At 46.9% G+C, this 20,221-nt stretch overlaps 1 protein-coding gene across 4 annotated transcripts in view; it reads right to left on the bottom strand.

The window, feature by feature from the left end:
* Nucleotides 1-1,877: 1,877 nt before the first annotated feature.
* The window catches only part of pcsk5b (proprotein convertase subtilisin/kexin type 5b), a 38,034-nt gene continuing 19,690 nt past the window's right edge, over nucleotides 1,878-20,221 (bottom strand). For 2 of the 4 annotated variants that reach the window (XM_055511249.1, XM_055511250.1), the window contains 15 exons: nucleotides 18,450-18,553; nucleotides 18,003-18,120; nucleotides 15,419-15,607; nucleotides 14,978-15,114; nucleotides 14,569-14,700; nucleotides 14,307-14,409; nucleotides 13,098-13,291; nucleotides 11,406-11,490; nucleotides 10,219-10,322; nucleotides 9,999-10,137; nucleotides 9,134-9,249; nucleotides 3,983-4,085; nucleotides 3,752-3,888; nucleotides 2,569-2,775; nucleotides 1,878-1,969 (listed from right to left, as the gene is read on the bottom strand). In XM_055511249.1, coding sequence (XP_055367224.1) covers nucleotides 1,893-1,969; nucleotides 2,569-2,775; nucleotides 3,752-3,888; nucleotides 3,983-4,085; nucleotides 9,134-9,249; nucleotides 9,999-10,137; nucleotides 10,219-10,322; nucleotides 11,406-11,490; nucleotides 13,098-13,291; nucleotides 14,307-14,409; nucleotides 14,569-14,700; nucleotides 14,978-15,114; nucleotides 15,419-15,607; nucleotides 18,003-18,120; nucleotides 18,450-18,553 — 1,945 coding nt within the window. In that variant the 3' untranslated portion in view covers nucleotides 1,878-1,892. Of the gene's footprint in view, nucleotides 1,970-2,568; nucleotides 2,776-3,751; nucleotides 3,889-3,982; nucleotides 4,086-5,866; nucleotides 7,875-9,133; nucleotides 9,250-9,998; nucleotides 10,138-10,218; nucleotides 10,323-11,405; nucleotides 11,491-13,097; nucleotides 13,292-14,306; nucleotides 14,410-14,568; nucleotides 14,701-14,977; nucleotides 15,115-15,418; nucleotides 15,608-18,002; nucleotides 18,121-18,449; nucleotides 18,554-20,221 lie in introns of those variants that run through there. The other 2 variants (XM_029164106.3, XM_029164107.3) reach the window with 2 other exon arrangements.

The following is a 20,221-nucleotide window of genomic DNA, read 5'->3' as shown; positions in this document are numbered from 1 at the left end:
CGTCATGCTGCTGCTGTAAACACCAACATTTCCCCATTGTGGGTTCAATAAAGTCGTATCCCACCCGCTCCTTTCCATATCGACACAGGCTGGAGGCGAAGCTACGGCGGCTGCAGCTGATACTGACGTGAAGAATGTGATCAGTTATTTATTTGGTTTCTATGCAGATGGGGAAAAAAACAATATAATAAACATATAAAAGTAGAAACAATGGTTTTGCTGCATAAACCTGTTTTAAACTAATGCACAAGACAGTTACTTCTGTCAAGTGAATAAATTCCTGCTGTCAATCAAACCATCCGACTGGTGCCTGACGAAGGGGCGACGCTGTCTTCATTTAATTCAAATATGTCAGAGTGAGAAAAGGAGGGAGCGTAGGAGAAAGAAAGAAAGCACAAGACACTGAGCACGAGTGAAAGAATGGAAAGAAGTGGTAGAAAAAGGCCTTTAGCAGAGCTCCCCTCGGGACATTCAGGAGAACCTCCACTGACCCCATTCCTCCCTCCTTCCAGCGCCCACAACTTAGCGCTGCTCTGCTTTGCACGTCGCTGCAGCGGACAAGCCGCTACCTGTGAAAGCAATTACCCGCAGAGGGGGAGGCTGGGAGAAAGGAGAGGCGGGAGGGGCAGAGGTGTGGAGCAAGACGGATGGAGCGACGAGCCGGAAATCGTGCCTTCGGGCCGCGTCTCCGCGAAGAGAGAAAATAGAGGCCGCATAAATATTAACTGAGCAACCCGGCGGGGGGAGAGGGGGAGGGAGGGGGGGGTGAGTGGATTGCAACAGAATTCAAACTGGCATTCACATCCTGAAGAATGCACTTGTGGAATGTGGAAGCACTCACGCGTTTACGGGCTGCGTGCGATCACAAGTTACATGTTACATTAGCGCGTGCTCGCGTGACGGCGACCAGTCCTCGGCGTCTGTCAGTTCGCGTCACGTCAACGTCAGCGTCAGTCGCAGGTCGGCCGTTCGCCCCGAGGGCCTCGAAGGGCCTGCGCGGAAATGCCTTCACATGGGAAGAACACGGCAAATGAGCAGCGATCAGACAACAGAGCGCGTGCAGAAATAAACAGTCTCTGCTCTTGAGCAAAACGTGAGTTTCAAAGCGTACGACCAGTGACCTCCTGCAGCCAATCACCAACAGACGCCCAATCGCTGCGCTGTGTTCACGTCTGGAGCTCGTATCGTTCTGCCGCACAAGACATTTGCGTCAAAACAGACTGGAGACGCACTCAAACGTGACTGATGCCGCGCTAAAGCCAAGGGACCGGCGCGGCCTGCGCGTTCAGACCCTTTTGGCTAAACAGAGCGATAACGACGCTTTTCTGTGGACTTCAAAGCTCCTCGCATCCAATCAGGTGCCGCGAAGAATGAGTTACAATGTTGCAACGCTATCGCAAACGAAGCCCGCACGCGGCGCGCGGCTCCGGCTCAATAACAACGCTGTGCGTCGTGCCAGTAACGCTCCCTGCGAGGAGGAAGCGCCCTCGTCACGCGCCCTGCGCTGACGGGACGAGGCGCACGGGCTCGGGCGGGACTTCTCCGCCGTGTGTGCTTTAATGCTTGACGGCCTGAAATCCTAGATGGTTGTTTAGCTACAAACAGCGCGAGGGGAAACGGTGATGGGGGAGGATGAGCAGTTACTGGCAGGAAGGGAAAATCAATTCCACGAGCCTCTACAGATGTTTCTCTCGGTCATGAATTAGATTTCAGGTGCTTGTACTATTGGAGGAATATCATCATTTCAACGCTAACGGGGCCTCTTCCACTCAGCAGATGCTACGCCGTTACACGTGTTTAATGTCAGCAAAAGCCTCCTTCGGACTCAGCGTGTTTTGGATTCTGACGGACGCCGGGGAAGAAGGTGTGTGGGGGGGGGGGCGAGGCGCCGGCTACGCACCGGTCCGGCATTCCCTGCAGCCGTCGTCACACGGGAGGCAGTCGTCCCGCGCCGCGTCCGCAGCCTCACCTGGTGGAGAGCAGAGAAAGAGACGCCGCGGTGAGCGTGAGGACGCACTGCACTCTGGGAGAATCGGTGTGAGCTCCGCGGGGGGTCCGTCCACGCCAGACCCCCCCCCCCCCCACCCCCGTCACGTTCGCTGTGTTCTCCTGCCTCCTTTATCTCCAGCATCTACTCCAAACACGCCGTTAATCAGCCGCAACTTGGCTTTAGGTTACGTTGGATTTCACGCCATGAGCGATTGCGCAACGTGAGAACACAAAGCTCTTTATTCACGACCTCTGTGATGATAAAATGAAGCACAGCAAATGTTCTTTGGTGGAACTGATTAAAAACACAAAGTAGAGGCACGAAGCAGCAGCATCAGACAGAACCTGTGAATCACTGTTCTTAGATAATGAAACACAACGCAGACACAAACACTCAAATGCATCTTGGTCTGTTGAAGTGTTTGCCGTTATCTTCAGCAACATTCCTCCGCTGAACGAGCTGATAATAACCTCAGTAACCTCTTTTCAAGCGTATTGGATTTTAATATGTGATTTAAGATGAGCCCAGTGAGCTCCGTGCGTCAGCCAGAACCCGTTAGCGGTTCTCCCGTCTCTCACCTGGTCGGCACAGCAGGGGGGCGTCTGTGCACTGGCCGTCTGCGAGCCTGAATCCCGGGCTGCACTGGAGGCAGGCGTCTGCAGCCCCGCACACGACACAATGAGCAGCACAGGCCTCACAGCGGCGCCGCTCCGAGTGGAAGAACCCCTCCGGACACACGTGGCGGCACTGGCCCTCGTGGAGGAACGTGGCCGTGCCGAAGCTGTCTGCACGGAGCGGGAGAAGACAGGGAGAAGCCGCTGATGCACGAGTTAGAAGGACTGTGGAGGAACAAACAGCGTGTTTGCATTCCTGCAAACAGCAGGTGTGTAAAGCTCCACGTTAGTATCAGGAATAGGCCACTCAGTGTGTAAAAGCAGGTGTGTGTGTGTGTGTGTGTGTGTGTGTGCGCGTGTGTGTGTGTGTGTGTGTGTGTGTGTGTGTGTGTGAGCGTGTGTGTGTGTGAGCGGTTGCTCAGAGAGGAATGACGTGCAGGGCAGCAGATGGAGGGTCTCTGTGTGTTATTATTGTTATGTCTCACTGAGCCTCAGACAGACCTGCAATTAAACGGAACCACATTCGCAAACACAGTCTGACGAACTTGCTGCTAATTGAGCGTGTGTGCGCATGTGAGGGTGAGAGTGGATCTGGTGTTAATCTTCTCCTTGGCTGTTTGTGTGTGTGTGTGTGTGTGTGTGTGTGTGTGTGTGTGTGTGTGTGTGTGTGTGTGTGTGTGTGTGTGTGTGTGACCACCTTCGTCTTGGTATTTCCACAGCTGTTTCCATAGAAGACACGATTATTAAGGAAAGTGAGCCATGTCACTTTCTCCAGACTCGTCTTCTATCTGCAGTAACCTCTGCATGAGGATACAACCAACCAGTGACTGATTCTCCCCTTTAACACATCTATCAGCGGGCCTTGGCTGAATTACGCCTCTAATTAGATTCATTCGCTTTGAGAGGATTGATTGGCCTGGCACAGACGAGCCTTGGCTCAATCCACGTGATGCTACGGAAACGCACGATTCCTCCTACGTTCCAGTCACAGCGAGACAAACAGCTTCGGCAGCCGCGGCAGCGAGCTAGCGGTGCCTCCTCAAAGGCTCCCAGCAGTTAGACATGAGCAGAGTGAAGGAAGAAGGTTCCTGGCTGTGATGGAAACCAAGGGAAACGTGCATGTTAGAAGTTTTGAAGAGGCCGGTACCTCGGTCACAGCTGGTGCAGGCGTCCGGCCCCTGGTCCGAACACTCCAGGCAGCTGTGGTGACACGGCCGGCACTGCCTCCCCTCCGCGAAGCGCCCCGCGCGGCAGCGGGCGCCGCAGCGGCCGTCATCGAAGAGGCTGCGGACGGGACACGGGGTCAAACTCGGGGTCAGGACGGGGCGTTCAAGGCCGCGCCGGAGCCGGGTCCGGGTCCGGGCCGTGCAGAACCTACCGCGCGGCCGGGCAGCCGGTGCAGTCCTCCCTCTCGGGACCCGAGCACTGCTGACAGGTCACGTCACACAGGTGACACCTCCCGTGTGGACTCATGTACTCGCCTGCGAACAGAGAGCAACGCACGGACTCAGCTGCAGTCAGAGGCTCCCTGCTGAGAGAAACACCCAGCTATTTAACATTGAAGGATTTAGTAGCTGTACTGGTTTTTGTATAGTTTCATTTTGCGTCCTCTACTTTATATGTTTACTACAGATACAGATTTATAACCTAATGTAAAATGTCACCACGTTGCACAGTTCTTGATTGCTGGGTGTTTTTACAAATTTCTTTCTTAACAAACTGATTTTTATTACGAGTATGAAATTCCAAACTGTGCTACAAGTCACACGGGACAATGCTAAAATGTTGAACATGCACGAGGGCTGTAGAAGGTCCCGAAGCAGAGAACGAGCTGCAAATGGAGCTTTGGGCGCCGGAAACCTCTGCACCTGAAAAAGTAATTGTTGGGTCAGAGACACAATCAAAACAATAATACTGTTATGTACTGCAGCATTAGTCACAATTATGTGATATTATTAGAAAATTACTATTACTTATTATTAATACACAACACATAATATGTTGCTGAACAACAGAGATGAAATAATGCAGCAGGAACAAACATCCACCTTCAGCTTGACTCTGGGCAGCATGTAAAGGACTCCAACACAGGACGTGTAGCCATTGTACTGTCCCACCGTTAGACAAAGGTGGAGCTGTGTGTGCAAGCATCCTTCAAGGCGGCGACGAGGTTGTCTGTGCTCTCGGCCTCTCAATGAAAAGCTCAATTGTTCCTTTCAAAATAAAAGCGTTTCTTTGTGTACAAACACAACAGGCGGTGGCTTCCCATTCAGCGGGGCTCTACTGAAACCATTCAAACGGCCCAATGCACGCTGTCACTCTCCTTCACACACACACACACACACACACACACACACACAGAGCCAAGCTCTCATGGGACAGACACGCACAACTCCGCTCACCAAAGGCTTTGGACTGTACTGCCAGACACAAGAAGAAGCGGGCGAAGGGAAGGAAAACAGAGCCTGTCACTCAGGGGAGTAAAACTTTCCCGCTGCTGTGGACTTGGCCGACCTTGTGAGGACGCAGACATCACACTGACATCCATCGCACCTTGTCCTGAATCCCAATTCCCTGAACCCTCCACCTCCTGATACCAAACACACTTGGTCAAAGGAGGCAGGAAAAAGAAAAAAGCTCCATTCACTACACCTCAAGGTGTTTCTCAGCTAAGTTATACATTATTAAACATCTGACTATTTAGTAAGCCAGAGCCTAGTTTAAAGGCAGCACAAGGATTGTTATCTGCCTTTAGGAGCAGGAGGCACCTACTGATGCAGCAGACGGCCACTGAGCTGCCTGCACGTTAGTTACACCAGGTTTTACTATGATTTGACATAAACGACGGGACTGGTTACTAACAGCTGATCCAGATCCAAACAGAGTGGGTCAGAGTCTCATTCTTCATCAAATTAAACTAATCTTTCATTGCAAACATGGGGCTTTTCATGCCCACAGTAAACAGTCGGTCGTCGCACTGATGACCTGTCTTTAACTCGGCCTAATTATCATTGAGTGCACATATCTGCCTTTAAGTGCTCTGTCTGGAGAAGGTGGAACTTTTATTTAATCAGCGCGATCAAGTGCTGCAAGACGCAATGTTGAAAGCAATGATCTGAATTTCAATGCTTTTTCTTAGCCTTTAGTGAATAAAAAACATCCAATAATGAGTGAAATCTCATATTTGGTAAAGAAAGCTTGAATTTGAACAACAAAAACATTAAACGTGAGAAGAACTGAAAAAAACTAAACAAAAACATGACCAGATTAAACATTTTAATAAGAACACTTAGGTAAAAAAAACGATTTTCAAAACTAGGACTTTGAGTAACATTAATAATGCATTGTCACAGATACACAATAAAAACAGCTCTTATACGAGGGGGGTGTGCGCTACCACACAATAAAGTCAACCAGGAATAAGTTTTTGTTAACCAAAACAGGGGATTCATTGATCTTTATTACAAATCATCAGAAACCAGTTGACAGCACATCAAGTCGTCTAATACTGTGAATGCTGGCGTGGAACCCTACGGATCCGAACGCAATCTCTGCTAGAAGGCGGCCTCGCCAGAACAACCTTGAGATCCAGCAGCAAAGGCTCAGACGCAGACGGGAGGAGAAGCGGGGCGTCTGAGGAGCGGATTAGCATTTCTGACGCCCTCCCGGTTCTGCAGCGACGCTGTCAGCTCCCTGTCAGACGCGATGCGAGCGGACCGACCGAACACACAGTTCTGCTGCGTGTCGCTGTGTCGCGGGCCTTTAACACAGCTCTGATTCGCTGCGTGTCTGTCTGGTAACGGTCGGCTTCCTGGGCCTGTCACCCACTCAGCGTTTAGGGTATAAAGCAACTTCTAGATTTGCAACTTCTAAGACTATTTTATTTGAGCACAGCAACGTGTAGGGATGCACCGATACAAATGCAGAATGTCATTGGACAAGATTCCCTTTATTGAGTGCATATGGAAAAAACAAACCAACATACAGGAGACATGAAGATCTCTGAAACAAACATGAGCTGTATTTCCACGATTTTATCCATCACAACAAAGAGGTGGAGCTACACATTTTCAGGTACATCAATAATCGGACTCGATAGGTTTTGGACAAACAGTTTATTTCCCCAAACCTGCAGTGCGGACTGAAAAACGGGCATCGGTGCATCCCTAGTACCACAAATTCATTATCAACTCACTGCAGCGGCTGCTTTCCTGCAGAAAGCTCTGGAAGGAATAACTATCGACTCTTCTTGTAGTACCTCTGGAATGAATCAATGCTGTCTGGGCTTACATCAAGAATTAATGGCTTTCTTGTACGCACATGAATAAAGACAAACACACACACTACTTAGGGGGCAGGGGTTTGCTTTTAAATAAGTGGAATGAGGTGATTTTGGTCAGTAACGTGCATCAGTCTTGGCAGATCGTGACTCTAGAGCATCTGTAACTTCAAGTGGCGGCTGATTTATGAGTCTGGGTTCATGTTTATTATGCGTATGCGTGTTGTGTATAAGCATCTTTGTGCTGCGCGTGTGTGGATTTGTCTTCCCCTCCCCTAAACAGCCCAACTCAGCCCAGACAGACATTATTTTCACATTACTGAGTGAGCTTCCTTTTTTCCTTTTGACGTATATTTACAGGCAGAAAACCAGAGCCTTTCCTACCGTATGTTCACTTTCCATCTGCTTATCGTTAACACTGGAAAGAGAGGAGGACGAGGAGCCAAGATAAAAAATGCACACAGACGCATTCGGAGATTCACAGGCTGAGCGGCTCCTGTTTTTCGCTAAACTTCCTATGCTGGCAACAAAAAAGAAGGTTCGATTTTGGCATTGATGCTTTGGTCACAAAATACTGACACTTTTATTCTGTTTGTCTGTTTTCGCTTTTGTTTTCTTTTGCTTGTTTGTTCTTGAAATGAGTCCAAGTCATTTTACACCCTGACCATGTGTGTGTCCCAGTACAGAAAAAAGGTAGGTTTGTTGTAGTCCTGCCATCGCACCTCCGATGCAGTCCCTTTAAGAGGCACAGATTCTCTTATAAATTATGTGACTGTGAATAAGTGGGCCGGGGGGGCGTTGAAATGGAGGGATGCCCCCTGTGCCCCCACACCCCCCCCCTTGGCACCCCCTTGACGCCCGGCGAGTGCGTCCCGTCACCCCTTTTGCGAGCACGTTCTGCAGCACAACTGCTGCAGCACTTTCCTCTGGCAAAGATTGTTCTTTTTAACGAGCACGCAGAAACTGCCTTCCGCCCAAGATTCTTCATTTGCTTTCCACAGACCAGGAAGAAGAGATGCAGGTGGAGGGGGAGGAGGTCGCGCGCGCACACACGCACGCACACACGCACGCACGCACACACACACACGCACACGCACACGCACACGCACACGCACACACACACGCACACACACACGCACACACACACGCACACACACACAGAGGGTAGAACCATTGGAAACGGTCGAATGGCAGGCAGAGCCGTGTGATTGGTCAGGAGAGGGTTCAGGTGACAGGAAGAGTGTTTTGATCCATCGAAGTGGAAAATGATTGTAGTCCAGTGATTGGATCCGTGTCAGGAGAGAAGAAAAACAGATTCAGGAGAAACAAAACAGAGAGAGAGAGAAAAACAAACATCACACAATTAGAAAATTGAAGATTCCTTTTGTCTCTCACAACTTTAGGTCATTTTATATCACAGGAACCCTAAAGTGGACCACCAGTTTAGATACAACTGTCTATAACACCAGCCAATCAAGTGTTTCACTAACGTGAAACTGGTTTAAGGTAGCAAACAAACTGGGTGTGCACTTTAAGCAAAGCCTTCATCAGGAGAAAAGGCATTTTATTCCTCAGAGCTTATCTCATCACAAGCTGGGCCAAAGAAAGGAACAGCAAATTACAAGCTGCAGCGAAAGACTGGTAACGGCACAGTTATGAGAAACGAGCTAAACATGCACAACTCAAAGATTAGAAAAGCATGACACAAAAGAAAATATGCAATGTGATGCAAAACACATGCGGCGGCTGAGATGATGATGTGGAGCATTTGAATAATAAGAAAAGTGCTAAAGTGGGAGTAGTGGTAATGTTAGTAACAGCAGCGGAAGCAGTGGTGGTAGTAGACTCTCCGATGCGCCTTTTAGACTATGCAGTGGACGGTGAAAACCAGAAAATGGAAGTGTGAAAATGTGCATCAGTCCCAGGTGACATCATATTAGTAAAATGCAGACGTGAATGAGAAGAAGCGGAAGCAAGGCCAGGCCGCCTGGCTGCTGTTAGGCACCCATTTGATTCAAGTGAGTACAAAGATGGAATCTTTGCATTTATGCAAGACTGCAACGCATAAATACATACAATGGATTGTTTCTACAAGTTTAAACAGCTTGATGAATTTAAAAAAACGTGTGTAAATTTAATTCTGGGCTACGTTAGTCCTGTGATTCATCCAGGTCAGTCTAGATGGTCTAAGCTTTTGCCTTTAATTACACGTTAATTAAACACTGCATTACGAAAAAGCTGACAACTCACCATCTTTGCAGACGGTGCTGACCATGCAGGCTCCTGCCTCTAGATTGTAACCATTGGCGCAGCTGCTGCAGTTTCTCTCACCGGGTCCGAGGCACTCGTGGCAGCTATGGTCGCACCTGTCAACAGTTGTTTGAGGCATTAGACACTGGGGCACAGATTAGTGCTACAATCTGTGCTAGCAGACCTCATAGCTGCAGCAACACTGGCATGGATTGGATTATAGAAACAATGTTATTGCCTTAGAGGAGCATTTCCATTTTACCACACTGACAATAGTCTGGAACCAAGAAGCCTCCAACCTCCTCCAACCTACAAAGCCTCCTTTCAACACGAACACAACTATTTACTTCGCCAATATATCAGAAAATGTGTAAGGAAACCATCTGCTGCACAACACAGAGCTGTAAAAGTGGATGGGAAATTATCTTGGGCCCTCAATTATCTTTAGAGAATGATGAGAAACCAGTGTGCTGGCTGACAAAATGAGATCAACTAAAGTAAATGTCAAGTGAGCCATGACTATTTGAAGGCAGAGGTGAGTGGAGGGTAATGGGAGAGAAAGGAGGAGCTGTAATTAAACATCAGACTATGAGTGTGTTTACATTTTCCCCCATCCAGACTCAAATGGAGAGCAGTTGCTTGGAGAGTTGCAGCGTTAAGATAGAAAACAGATCATAAACGCTTGTTAAGCTTTAAGTAAACGGTTAGTAGCACCACTTTTATAATAAGGCTTTCATAAGATAATTTACATTTCCACTCATTGCTAATGACTTAGACAACAGGGAATTTGCCCTGGAGGATTCCCTCATTCATGAGTGCAGACTGGAGGTTTGCGCGTTCACAGACGTGCTGGTGTGTGACTCACTTCTTACAGGACCTCTGCACCAGCCCGTTGTCGGAGGTCTGCTCTGACAGGTAGTAGCCAGTGCTGCATGTTAACACGCACCGCCAGTCCTCCAGCAAGTAGCCGTCTGCACATTTGGTGCACGCCTCTACACCTGTACCTGAAGAGCAAATCACAGTCAGGGCCGTTCAAAGGAAGCAGAGAACAGCATCACGTGCACACGCGGCTGACGACCGCCTACCTGCACAGGTGGCGCAGGCGCGGTGGCACGGCTCACACGTCCTCCTGTGGCCGTTGTAATAGGTGCCCGGGTCGCAAGTCATCTGACACTTGTTCCCTTGAAAACTTGATATGGGGAGATAAAAAAAGCATGTTACAAGGTTCAGTTCAGCTCCAATTAAAGCTCCTATAATGTGTTTTGGACATTTCTGCGGTTTTTAGGATTCAAGTGTAATCAAAAACGTGGTGTTTGCTGTTTTTACCCACGCATAGAAACACACAGGTCGCTTCTAAAATGCCAGCTGGGGGAGAGGTCAGGCGGGATGGAGGCTTCCTAACGGCAGTTCTGTGGAGTCACAGCGAGGACAGGTTGGCGAGTTCGCTGCTGAGCTGAAAAGCAGCTGGTCTGTGTTAGCTAACGCTTCCCAGAAACGCTCCGGTCTGGTCCTCGCTGCTCCTAAGCGGCCGTGAACGGCGCGCTGAACTGGGGAAGAGGAGGCTGCGTGTGTGCATGTCTGACTGCGTTCCCGCTGGCATCCAGAGGAAATTATGGCTTACAAGTGTCCCCACCTCCACCCCTGGCTAAACAGAACGCTCAAAGCCTGGTTCAAGACCGCAATACCCTCTGAATGCTTCACAAGGGTTTCCTTCATGATCTGGCAGGAATTCCCGCACTTTGAAACGCCCCGTCCCGTGTCAGGTCAAGTGTAACCGGGGTGGTTTGACGAGGCTGTGGAAGTGGCCACCAAATGAACTGGAGCTCGTCTGCATGGATAAGTCGACGGTTTAGATCAGAGGATCTTCAAAGTGAAGCTCGCATGCGAATGGGCAACAGCTCTGCGCCTTGTGGTGCTCCAAGAAGCCCGGGTCACGGGGTGAAGCTCGCTTTGCTCAGTGTGGGCCTCACGTGGCGCAGTTGGGACGCTCTGGTTTCACTGGTTCATGCAAAACCGAACCACACCGTAACATAACGGGCTGCCTAAATTAGCAGCACTGCGTTCGTGCAGCTTTAGTGGACACAACACAGACACAGAATGTGTTCCTCTTATGTGGGAAAGGTGTGAGCAGAGGAGAATCTGGTGGCCGCATGAACATCCTACTTCTTTTTAAGAGCACTGATGCAGGTTTTAAGATATTAAGTGTATTATTGAGTCCTGGAGGCACGAACACAACACGGCATCAGAATGATCAGCAAGGCTTCAGGCTCACCTCATCCCAGGTTTACATTCTGTGCAGATGCTGGAGGTGGTGCACCTCTTACAGTTTTCTGGACATCGCCTGCAAATGTTGGAATCTGGAAGACACGGGGTGAACCAGTCAGGCACAGTGGTTAATAGGAACCAGAAGCCCGGCTGCATGCGGAGGAGGAGGACAAATGATAAATAGAAGGAGAAGAGGTATCGTAAGTGATGAAGTGGAGAAGGAAGAGAGGGGAGCAGACAGAGCCACATGGACAGGGCAGGAGATGGGGAAGCCAACAATGTCAGAGGGGTCACGCTGCAGGAATGAAAAGGAAGATTGTGGCGATGGCCGGGGCAGGAATGCAGATGAATGCTTCAAACACGCAGACTAAAAGCAATGACACGCTTTGACACAATGCACATGGACACGTCCGCCCTGGGCAAAAAGGGAGAATGTTCAAAGGGATACGTGAACAGGGTTTTTTCCTGGGAAACCTGTAGGGCGTGTCAGAGCTGACTGTGACCATTATATCATTAAAGTCTTATTGCTACGTTACCATCACTTGCTGCTCGTCTAGAACAACTTTTACGGCTGCGTTTTACAAAGAACAGGTCACAGAAAATGTATCAATACATTTGGTGACGTAAAGCAATGAAAAGGCCCCGACAGTTCCACAATGAAGGCTGTTATCGTTTACGCTGGGTTCACAAAAATGAATAATAAATACGAATTAAAAATAAAAAAATGCCCGTGAGAGTTTTAGACTGTCCACCAAAACCAGCCATACACACATTCTAACCTCTAATCACTCATCGACATACAGATTATCTCATAAGTAAATAATCTGTCTGGCATCTCCTACAAAGGAGTATTGTGAACAGCGACAGACAGACAAGAGCCGTTATATGAACATGTCCACATGTTAATAAAGACAGTATTTCACCTCCGCTTGCTGTCAGGCTCACAAAAGGCAAAATAAACTGTAGATAGGTCATTTAACACTACACACACACAACACTCGGCTGTGCCAACATTTCAAAGGAAAAAAGTATCCACTACATCTTGGCCCAGTTGAAATGTTATGATTGAACTTGGATCAGATCGCATCACATCTGCTGCCAGACTCCAGGAGCTGCCAGGACTTACACTGTCTTGGCTGCAGACCAGTATATTTAGATATAATTATAAGATATACATAGCTCCAGTCAGTCATTCCTGCTTTGCTTTCATCCACGCTGGCTTTAGTCCTGAACATAAGAGAAACCATTAGCTGCATCCAGTACCCCCGGTATGTTACACCACTGCACTGTTTTCTTATTTATGAACCAGTTATCGAAACAAAAGAAGAATTCTTGTAAACACAAAGTCCAAGGACAATCACTCTGCATATGTGCTTTATTTTATTTTATTCCACTTTGACCTCGGGGGAAATCTGCTGATCACTATGGATTTTTCCGTCCAGTTTGCTTCAGAAAGTACATAAAAATAAACCATTGGCTCGACGTTGCATCCAGGACACACTTTGTGACTCATTTTTGTCTTCAAGTGACAGACTAATATTTCTACAGGACCAGCTTGTTTTCCTCATGCCCCCGTTGGCTCCAGTCGCTACTATTGCCGTTTCATTCATGCCTCCATTAAAACCATAACACAGCTTTAAAAAAAAGGTTTAGCAAAAATGAAACCCAAGCTAGGATGAAAGAACAAACACAAACTCACCGTGGTCGAGGTAGAAGCCGTCGGCACAGTTGGCGACGCACGTGTTGGAGCCCTCGTTGAGGTGGAAACCAGCCCTGCACGTGGTGCACTGGTCACTGCGGCTCCCGACGCAGGTCTCGCACAGCGACGAGCACTTCTTGCAGCGCCGTCTGTCGTCGCGGAAGAAGCCGCTGGGGCACTCGGACACACACATCCTGCAGTGAGACACGATCAGGAGTCACAGTCACGCTGGCGTCAGCCGCTGTCCATTCAACCTGCTTCCATATCCACATAAAGAGGTGGAAACAGAAGAAGGCTGTGCGTGTGGGTGCTGAATGGTGAACAGGTGTAACATCTGTTGTATAACTTCCCAGGCCTCCATCACCTCGAGGCTCCGTTCCTGAGGTGAAAAAGAAGTCCGAAATCCCCAAGAGCACACAAACACACACTCACTCCCTCCTTAAGCCTTATTCACACACCACGGTTTTCTGCCAAGAAACACATATGGCACGTGTGAAACACATAATCCACGTGTGCAAGCACTCATGCGATGCCTTCTCCAGCTTGAATAACGTTTCTCTACTTTTTCTTTCTTTTTTTGATAAGGGGCTCATTAAACTTTGCATTTCTATTACGCTCCTGTTTATAACGCTCACATTAAAATAACTACCCGGTTCCACGGACCCTTAACCTTTCTGTGCGTCAAACACAGACCATCAAACACATACGTAGGGATGTAATTATCTGAAAACTAAACACCAGCACCGCTGCCGCTCCTTCTTCCCACCACTCCCCCACCGCCATTCATCAATTACTCCCTGTGGTGGCAGAAAAGGGCAGCACACCTCCGAAGTGGGCTAATGATAAGGCAGGACCTAAGCTCGCACATTATCATGCACCTGCATCAGTTTGTCTTTTATTAGCACAGAGACCCGCAGACACAAAGGCAATTACAACAGACTTTGATCCTAATGGGATCTGAAGGGCACGTACAAATGTGCACACATGCACAAATTCACAGCCTCTCACACACAGACTTATAGATACTGACATATGTAGATATTATGTGATGGCTTAAAAACCCTTTTCTCCTCAACCAGTATTGATCTTGACTTTATCGATGACAGAACTATGATAGAAGTATCATCTATATCAAGTTAGATCTAAATCAAGAGTATACTTACTCTTTTTACAATAAAACACAGCACTGACAATAAAAACCAGTCTGACCTGGTGTTGTTCTTGAACTTGAGGAAGTAGTGCAGGCAGTTGATGCAGTGATGGGGTCCGGGACCCTCACAGCCGTTCTCGTTGCATTCAGGGTCACAGGAGCCTGAAGACACATACGCATTGAACAGCCTTCATGAAATTACCTGACTTAATGAAAACACCAACTTTCGTTTGCTACTGTTTATTGTACCCTGCAACCACCAGGGCAGTAGACACAGCGGGACGTGCGGTTACCCCGTCCAGCTGTGCACCCAGCACCCACCGTTGTACTCCTCCGTGAACTCCTCGTCGGTGGGCGGCAGCGTGTCCGTGGAGCGAGGCTTATCGCTGCGCAGGGACGAGTACGGGTGCACAGAGGTGCCGTACAGCACCAGAGACCACTCCTTCAGCTTGCCTGAGGAAACAAACACGTCCAACATATACCGAGTGTTGTTCCATATACAATGTACGGTCATAAACATGTCACGTTAACAAGAACTGATTATGTGTAATGTCAGGGAGTTACTACTGTATTGACCCATTTATCGATTTCAGTATCTACCCAATTAATTAGTTCAGTGGTATTTGTCATATAAAAAAAGGTTCCCATGAGGGTCTATGGACTGATCCAGACAACACCTCTATTTGTTAATCAATTCATACCAATGTGTAATAAAGAAATTGTACCGTACCAGGCACTTTCTGGCTGCGGAGCTGAGAAGGCGAGTCGTAGATCTCTAGGACCCAGTCACCTGCTGCCTTCTCTCCCCAGCAGTGCGTGGTCATAAACTCCCAGTTCTTAAAACCCTCCATGGAGTGATCAAACAACCTGCACATCAATAATACACACACACACACACACACACGCACATATCAAACGAGGGCCCATCTGCAGTGTGTAAATATGTGAACAGACAGTCACCTCTTAAACAAGTCAACTCAAATGAACTGTGGACTAACACAGAGGGCGACGCAGCCTGTTGTGTGCACAGTTACAGAAACATTAAATGCAGGGATTTAGATTAAACTGCATATATATATTTTTAAATGTCATACAAAAAAAATCTATTTTTTGTTAATACCGGTGAGTCACATGTCTTTCTGTTGCATGTTGCTGTGAAGAAGCCTGTTACCTGTTGGCCAGCAGCTGTGATTTGGTCCCTGAGGGTGATGTCAGGTTGATTGACAGATCCCCACGGCGAGGGTGTGTGATTGTGATGCGTACGACCACATGCTCCAGATATATCACATGGTGGTTGGGGTTGTCGGTGCATCCTGTGGCCTTATACACCGACCGGACCACATGCTCCGGGCGGATGGTTCTGTTTGACAGGGAAGGAAGCAGCGGAAAGACTTTAACAAAGCCGAGCATTAATGAACAATTAAAATAATGCAAAAGTAGGACGTGTCATGTCTAAAAACAAAGTCTAAAACCTATAAAAAAAAAACATAAAATAAATCACATGAACGAACTTCTTTTGATTTAATCCAAAAACATGTCAAGGTTTCTGTGTCTTCAACGTCAGCCCTGTAGAACAAACAGCCGGAGCGTGATAGGATGAGGGATAATATTTGCTCTGTGTGCCAGCAGCCAGTGCAAACGTCTACCGGCCACTCGAATAACATTTGTGTAATGATCTAATGTAACAGTCAGACAATGCCCAACGCAGCACAACCACGTACTGCACATCCAGTACTGGGGACCATCAACACCATCTTGGCAGTGAAAAGCTTTGGAGGGGAAAAAAAAAAAATCGTACATCGCTGCTGCACATGTTGCAGCTGAGCCAACCTGACACGTTAACGCGGCGCAGCACAGGATTATGCACCGCGCTTATTTACTGGAAACTAAAAACAGAGCCGAAAATTTACACTTGCTTGAAAAATGTTACGCGAAAGGATTGCTGTATTTATGTTTTTCAGGTGAATTGTGTCTCGTGGTGAACCCTGGGGTGCACAGCCATGACGTTTGAGCTATAGGACCTTTGGCTGTGACAAACACACAACCACTGTTTACATAGGACGCTTCAGAATAATGAATAAATGACTATGGCCGCAGCGAAGTCAGTCTATTAATTATTAAGTGCTGCTAAAAAATCCCAATTTGTTTGTGAAAAGCAAACACTAGAAATAAAGATAATGATTTGAGAAAATAGCAATAGTGGAGCACCATAATGTCCTATTGTGCTAAATCAGGACATTAACATGAACTTTTTTATCCATTTTTATGAACTTGCTTTCATGTTGTTAAGACTTGAATTATCCACAACACGTACTCCCATTGTCCTTCGACTCTGCTCCTTCATGCTCTTTATGCAAAGCCGACCTGCCAGCTCTTCACAAACACATAAGAACAACGTTTTAAAATTAACTTGAGCACATCTGATGGAACGAATAGGAGAAAACCCTGATTGCCTCTTTCATAAGTGTTGGACGATGGTTTGGAAGGCGGACAGCCGTACCGGCCGGGGAGCCTTGGTCTCCTATCACAGCTCCGCTATGACACAGCGCAGGCAGCTTAAGCGTACGCAGAGGGCCGAGCAGAGCGGATGCACAGCTGATTAATACCAGGCTGATTGCACACAGATCAGGCCGCTCGCCTGGTGCACGCTCTGAGCGGAGGGAGGCGAGACATTACCAAACACAGAGGGAGAAGGGGCCAGCGGGAGGGTGTGTGGGTGCACAGCACAAAGCTATTGCAGAAGTACAGAGGACTAAACACACATGCTCACTGTAGAGATGATTCAGAACTACAGGATCCTTCTCTTTACCTGTGTTCAAATCCCAATCGTGCTACTGATTGAAGCATTCACTATTTCAACATTATGAATAAATCAGTGCTCTGATGGTAAGTTTGGGGAAAATGACTTTGTGGGGTATTAGAACTGTGACGTGCGGCGTTTGCTGTAACCCACAAAGTGTGACTGACCATTTCACAATGAAGCTACTTATGAACTTACTGCACAGGAAAATGTTAAAACAATGTTCTTGGTTCTATTTCATTTACATAACAGCTGAACATGAAGTATGTCTGAAAAGGTGCCTCAGACACACGCTGGACTTCACATAAGCTCCATGTGGACTAACTCATGCACCGGAGCAGAACAGACTGAAAGACACTGATAATGCTTCAGTCTCTGGACCGGTTTAGGCCCCAAGATCAGTCAGCCAGCCTAACACAGTGCAGTGCTCAGACCTCCAGCTGCATCAAGAATAACAAGCTGTGAAGTCCTGGCTCGGGGGGAGTGTGTGTGTGTGTGTGTGTGTGTGTGTGTGTGTGTGTGTGTGTGTGTGTGTGTGTGTGTGTGTGTGTGTGTGTGTGTGTGTGTGTGTGAGTGTGTGTGTGTGTGTGTTAAAGGCCTTATGTGCGAACCACCCTGCCAGAACTAATGCTTGGCCCCTCTCAAGGTACAACTTGAACAATTACACTCTCCAACATATGCTGCTGAGTAAAACGCCACGAGGAGATGAAAAAGAATAAAACACAAGCAGACAGACAATACTTATATATTGGATTTCACTTCATGCACAAAGCAAGGATCATGGAAACAATTTGACTAGTTTGGTGATAAAAAAGTGCTTCGTCCAGCACCTCTAAGATAAACTCGACACCTAGAATGTAAGTACATCTTGTTGTGGAAAACCTTTTAACTCAGTTCCCGGTCCCAGACAGTTGGCGTGTCAGGACAAGTGTGTGTGTGTGTGTGCGTCTTGTACCTGATTTGTCGGTCTGCGTTCTCCACACAGATGTGCTGAGCAGGGACTTGCTTCCATCGCTCCGCCTCCTTCACCATCGCCTCAGCATCCATCAGACCAAAGCCGTACAGATGGCTGACTGTGGCACACATGTGTTGGTTAGACTTTGGTGCCGACACTAATGATCGACTATTTTTATGTTTTTGTGGTTGGATGGTTTTGTAAAACCATAGTAAACAGGAAGAATTAATGACTAGAGCTTTTAATTGGTTCAGAGACATTTTTTACAGCCACTAAAAGGACAGCGTGACTCCTCCTAACACAGGTGTGAACACTACAGCACGACCACACATTGACACAGATTAATAATATTCTGATGTTGGCTCCGAACCCATTGTTTAACACAGATATTTACATCTAGGTTCTATCCACACCCAGGTTTACAACAGCAGCAGTGTGTATCTGTACCATTGTAACCAGCAGCATTGGTCTTCCAGTCAGGGGCGCTGAGATGTCCGGCTCTAGACGTCTTCACAATGATGTGCTGTACGTCTCTCCATGTTAGAACAGGACTAGGGGGAAAGAACATTCATTTATTTATTATAAACTAAAGTGACATCTAAAAAATGGATTTGAACACAACTCATTTGTGCAAATATTTAAACAGAGACACACATGCACATTAACTATGCAAATCTACAAACACGCATATATATACACAAATGACAAGGTCAGACTTGAACCACCACTGAGGATGTAAATACAGGGATGATGTCGAGCAAAATGATTTGAATAATTTATTGTGCTGCTGAAGGACGAGCAGCAGGTAAAAGAAATACACAAACATATCTTAAATATGAAGGTAAATGAAGATGAGAGGACAAAAGAGAAGTTAGAAGTTTAATACAAAAAAAGGGGGGTTACAAAATAAGTGTGGAAAATAAGGCAGTGCAAAATAACGTAGTACGTACAGTATGTACTGTTAGTGGAAGATTCCTGAGAGAGAAAATTACAGGCGAGCAAAGAGGGAGAGTAAAGATGCCCGCTCATCCGTCCCTAGTTTCTCAGATCTCACGTGAGATCTATTACGAGATGGCAGCCATGTGTCTGACTCTTTGATGTCCAAACACTACATTAAAGGGAAAAACCAGGAAGAAGTGGGTCACCAAGTTTCCTGGGATTCCCTGCCATCTCATATGCAAGCCAGATGCTCTGCTGCTACCCCGCATGTCACCGCTTCGCCATCTGAGACCTCCAGAATCTGCACTCTCCATGCATTGACCTAAAACTAATATTTATCTCTGGATTTACAGTAAAGACGCCAGCTAATATACCATATTAGTGAATATATAAGAGTTATATAAGAAAGGCTGATTAAAATGAAAAAAAGTGGGTTATTAGATGGGAAGGATTTGTCTTTTTACAGTAAATTAGAAACAAATCATTGCATTTAACATTTGCAATTTACTGTAACTGGTTGCTACACATGTTACACTCATTCTGCCCACACCTCAAATCCAATTAAAGAATAAAAAAAGAACTATTTTTTTTAAAAAGGACAGTAGCAGGGACAGCAATGAAAAGCCTGATGATTTTATGTTTAGATCAATATTAAAAGGCTTAGCTGTCACTGTGTAATTATGCTTCCATAAATGTTTCATAGTCATTAATTAAAAGTGACTTTGGCTTCGTTATCTAGGCCACCACAACCTACCATAAACAAGCCAATACTAATTAATGGAGGAGCTCGCATACTGGGGAGGATCAGAATGTCTAATATTGGTTTATCAGTTTCTCCCACATGTAAGAATGTGAAAATGCACACAAGTAATCTGAGAAAAAAAAACACCTGAACAGTCTACAGGTTCTGATATCTCCTTATGAAATATGAAAAAGAAATTTAATTTCTTTTTGTCCATCTGTCTCTGATTTGGCTTCGTAAAACCTCCCATTGGAAGAGGTTTGCATGGTGGACTAGACTGGCTCATTCTGTGTTTACTGTTCCTTATCTCCTCACTGACGTTTTGCCTCTATGTTTTCAATTTCTTTACCTCCACAGACAGAAAGAAAAGAACAAAGAAATTCATGATTGCTCTAAATCTGATGCATTTCATGCTAACACTAGCTCACAGAGACGAATCAGGACTTAGAGCAGACTTAAATCATCTTTGACTTGGCGAGATATAAAGTGTGGGACCTTTTGTGAAGAAAGAAATGTTCCAACCCGATCTGATATCTGT

This window comes from Betta splendens, chromosome 9 (assembly GCF_900634795.4).
Source record: "Betta splendens chromosome 9, fBetSpl5.4, whole genome shotgun sequence".
NCBI classification, from domain to species: domain Eukaryota; kingdom Metazoa; phylum Chordata; class Actinopteri; order Anabantiformes; family Osphronemidae; genus Betta; species Betta splendens.
This window is presented reverse-complemented; position numbering and strand designations above follow the sequence as displayed.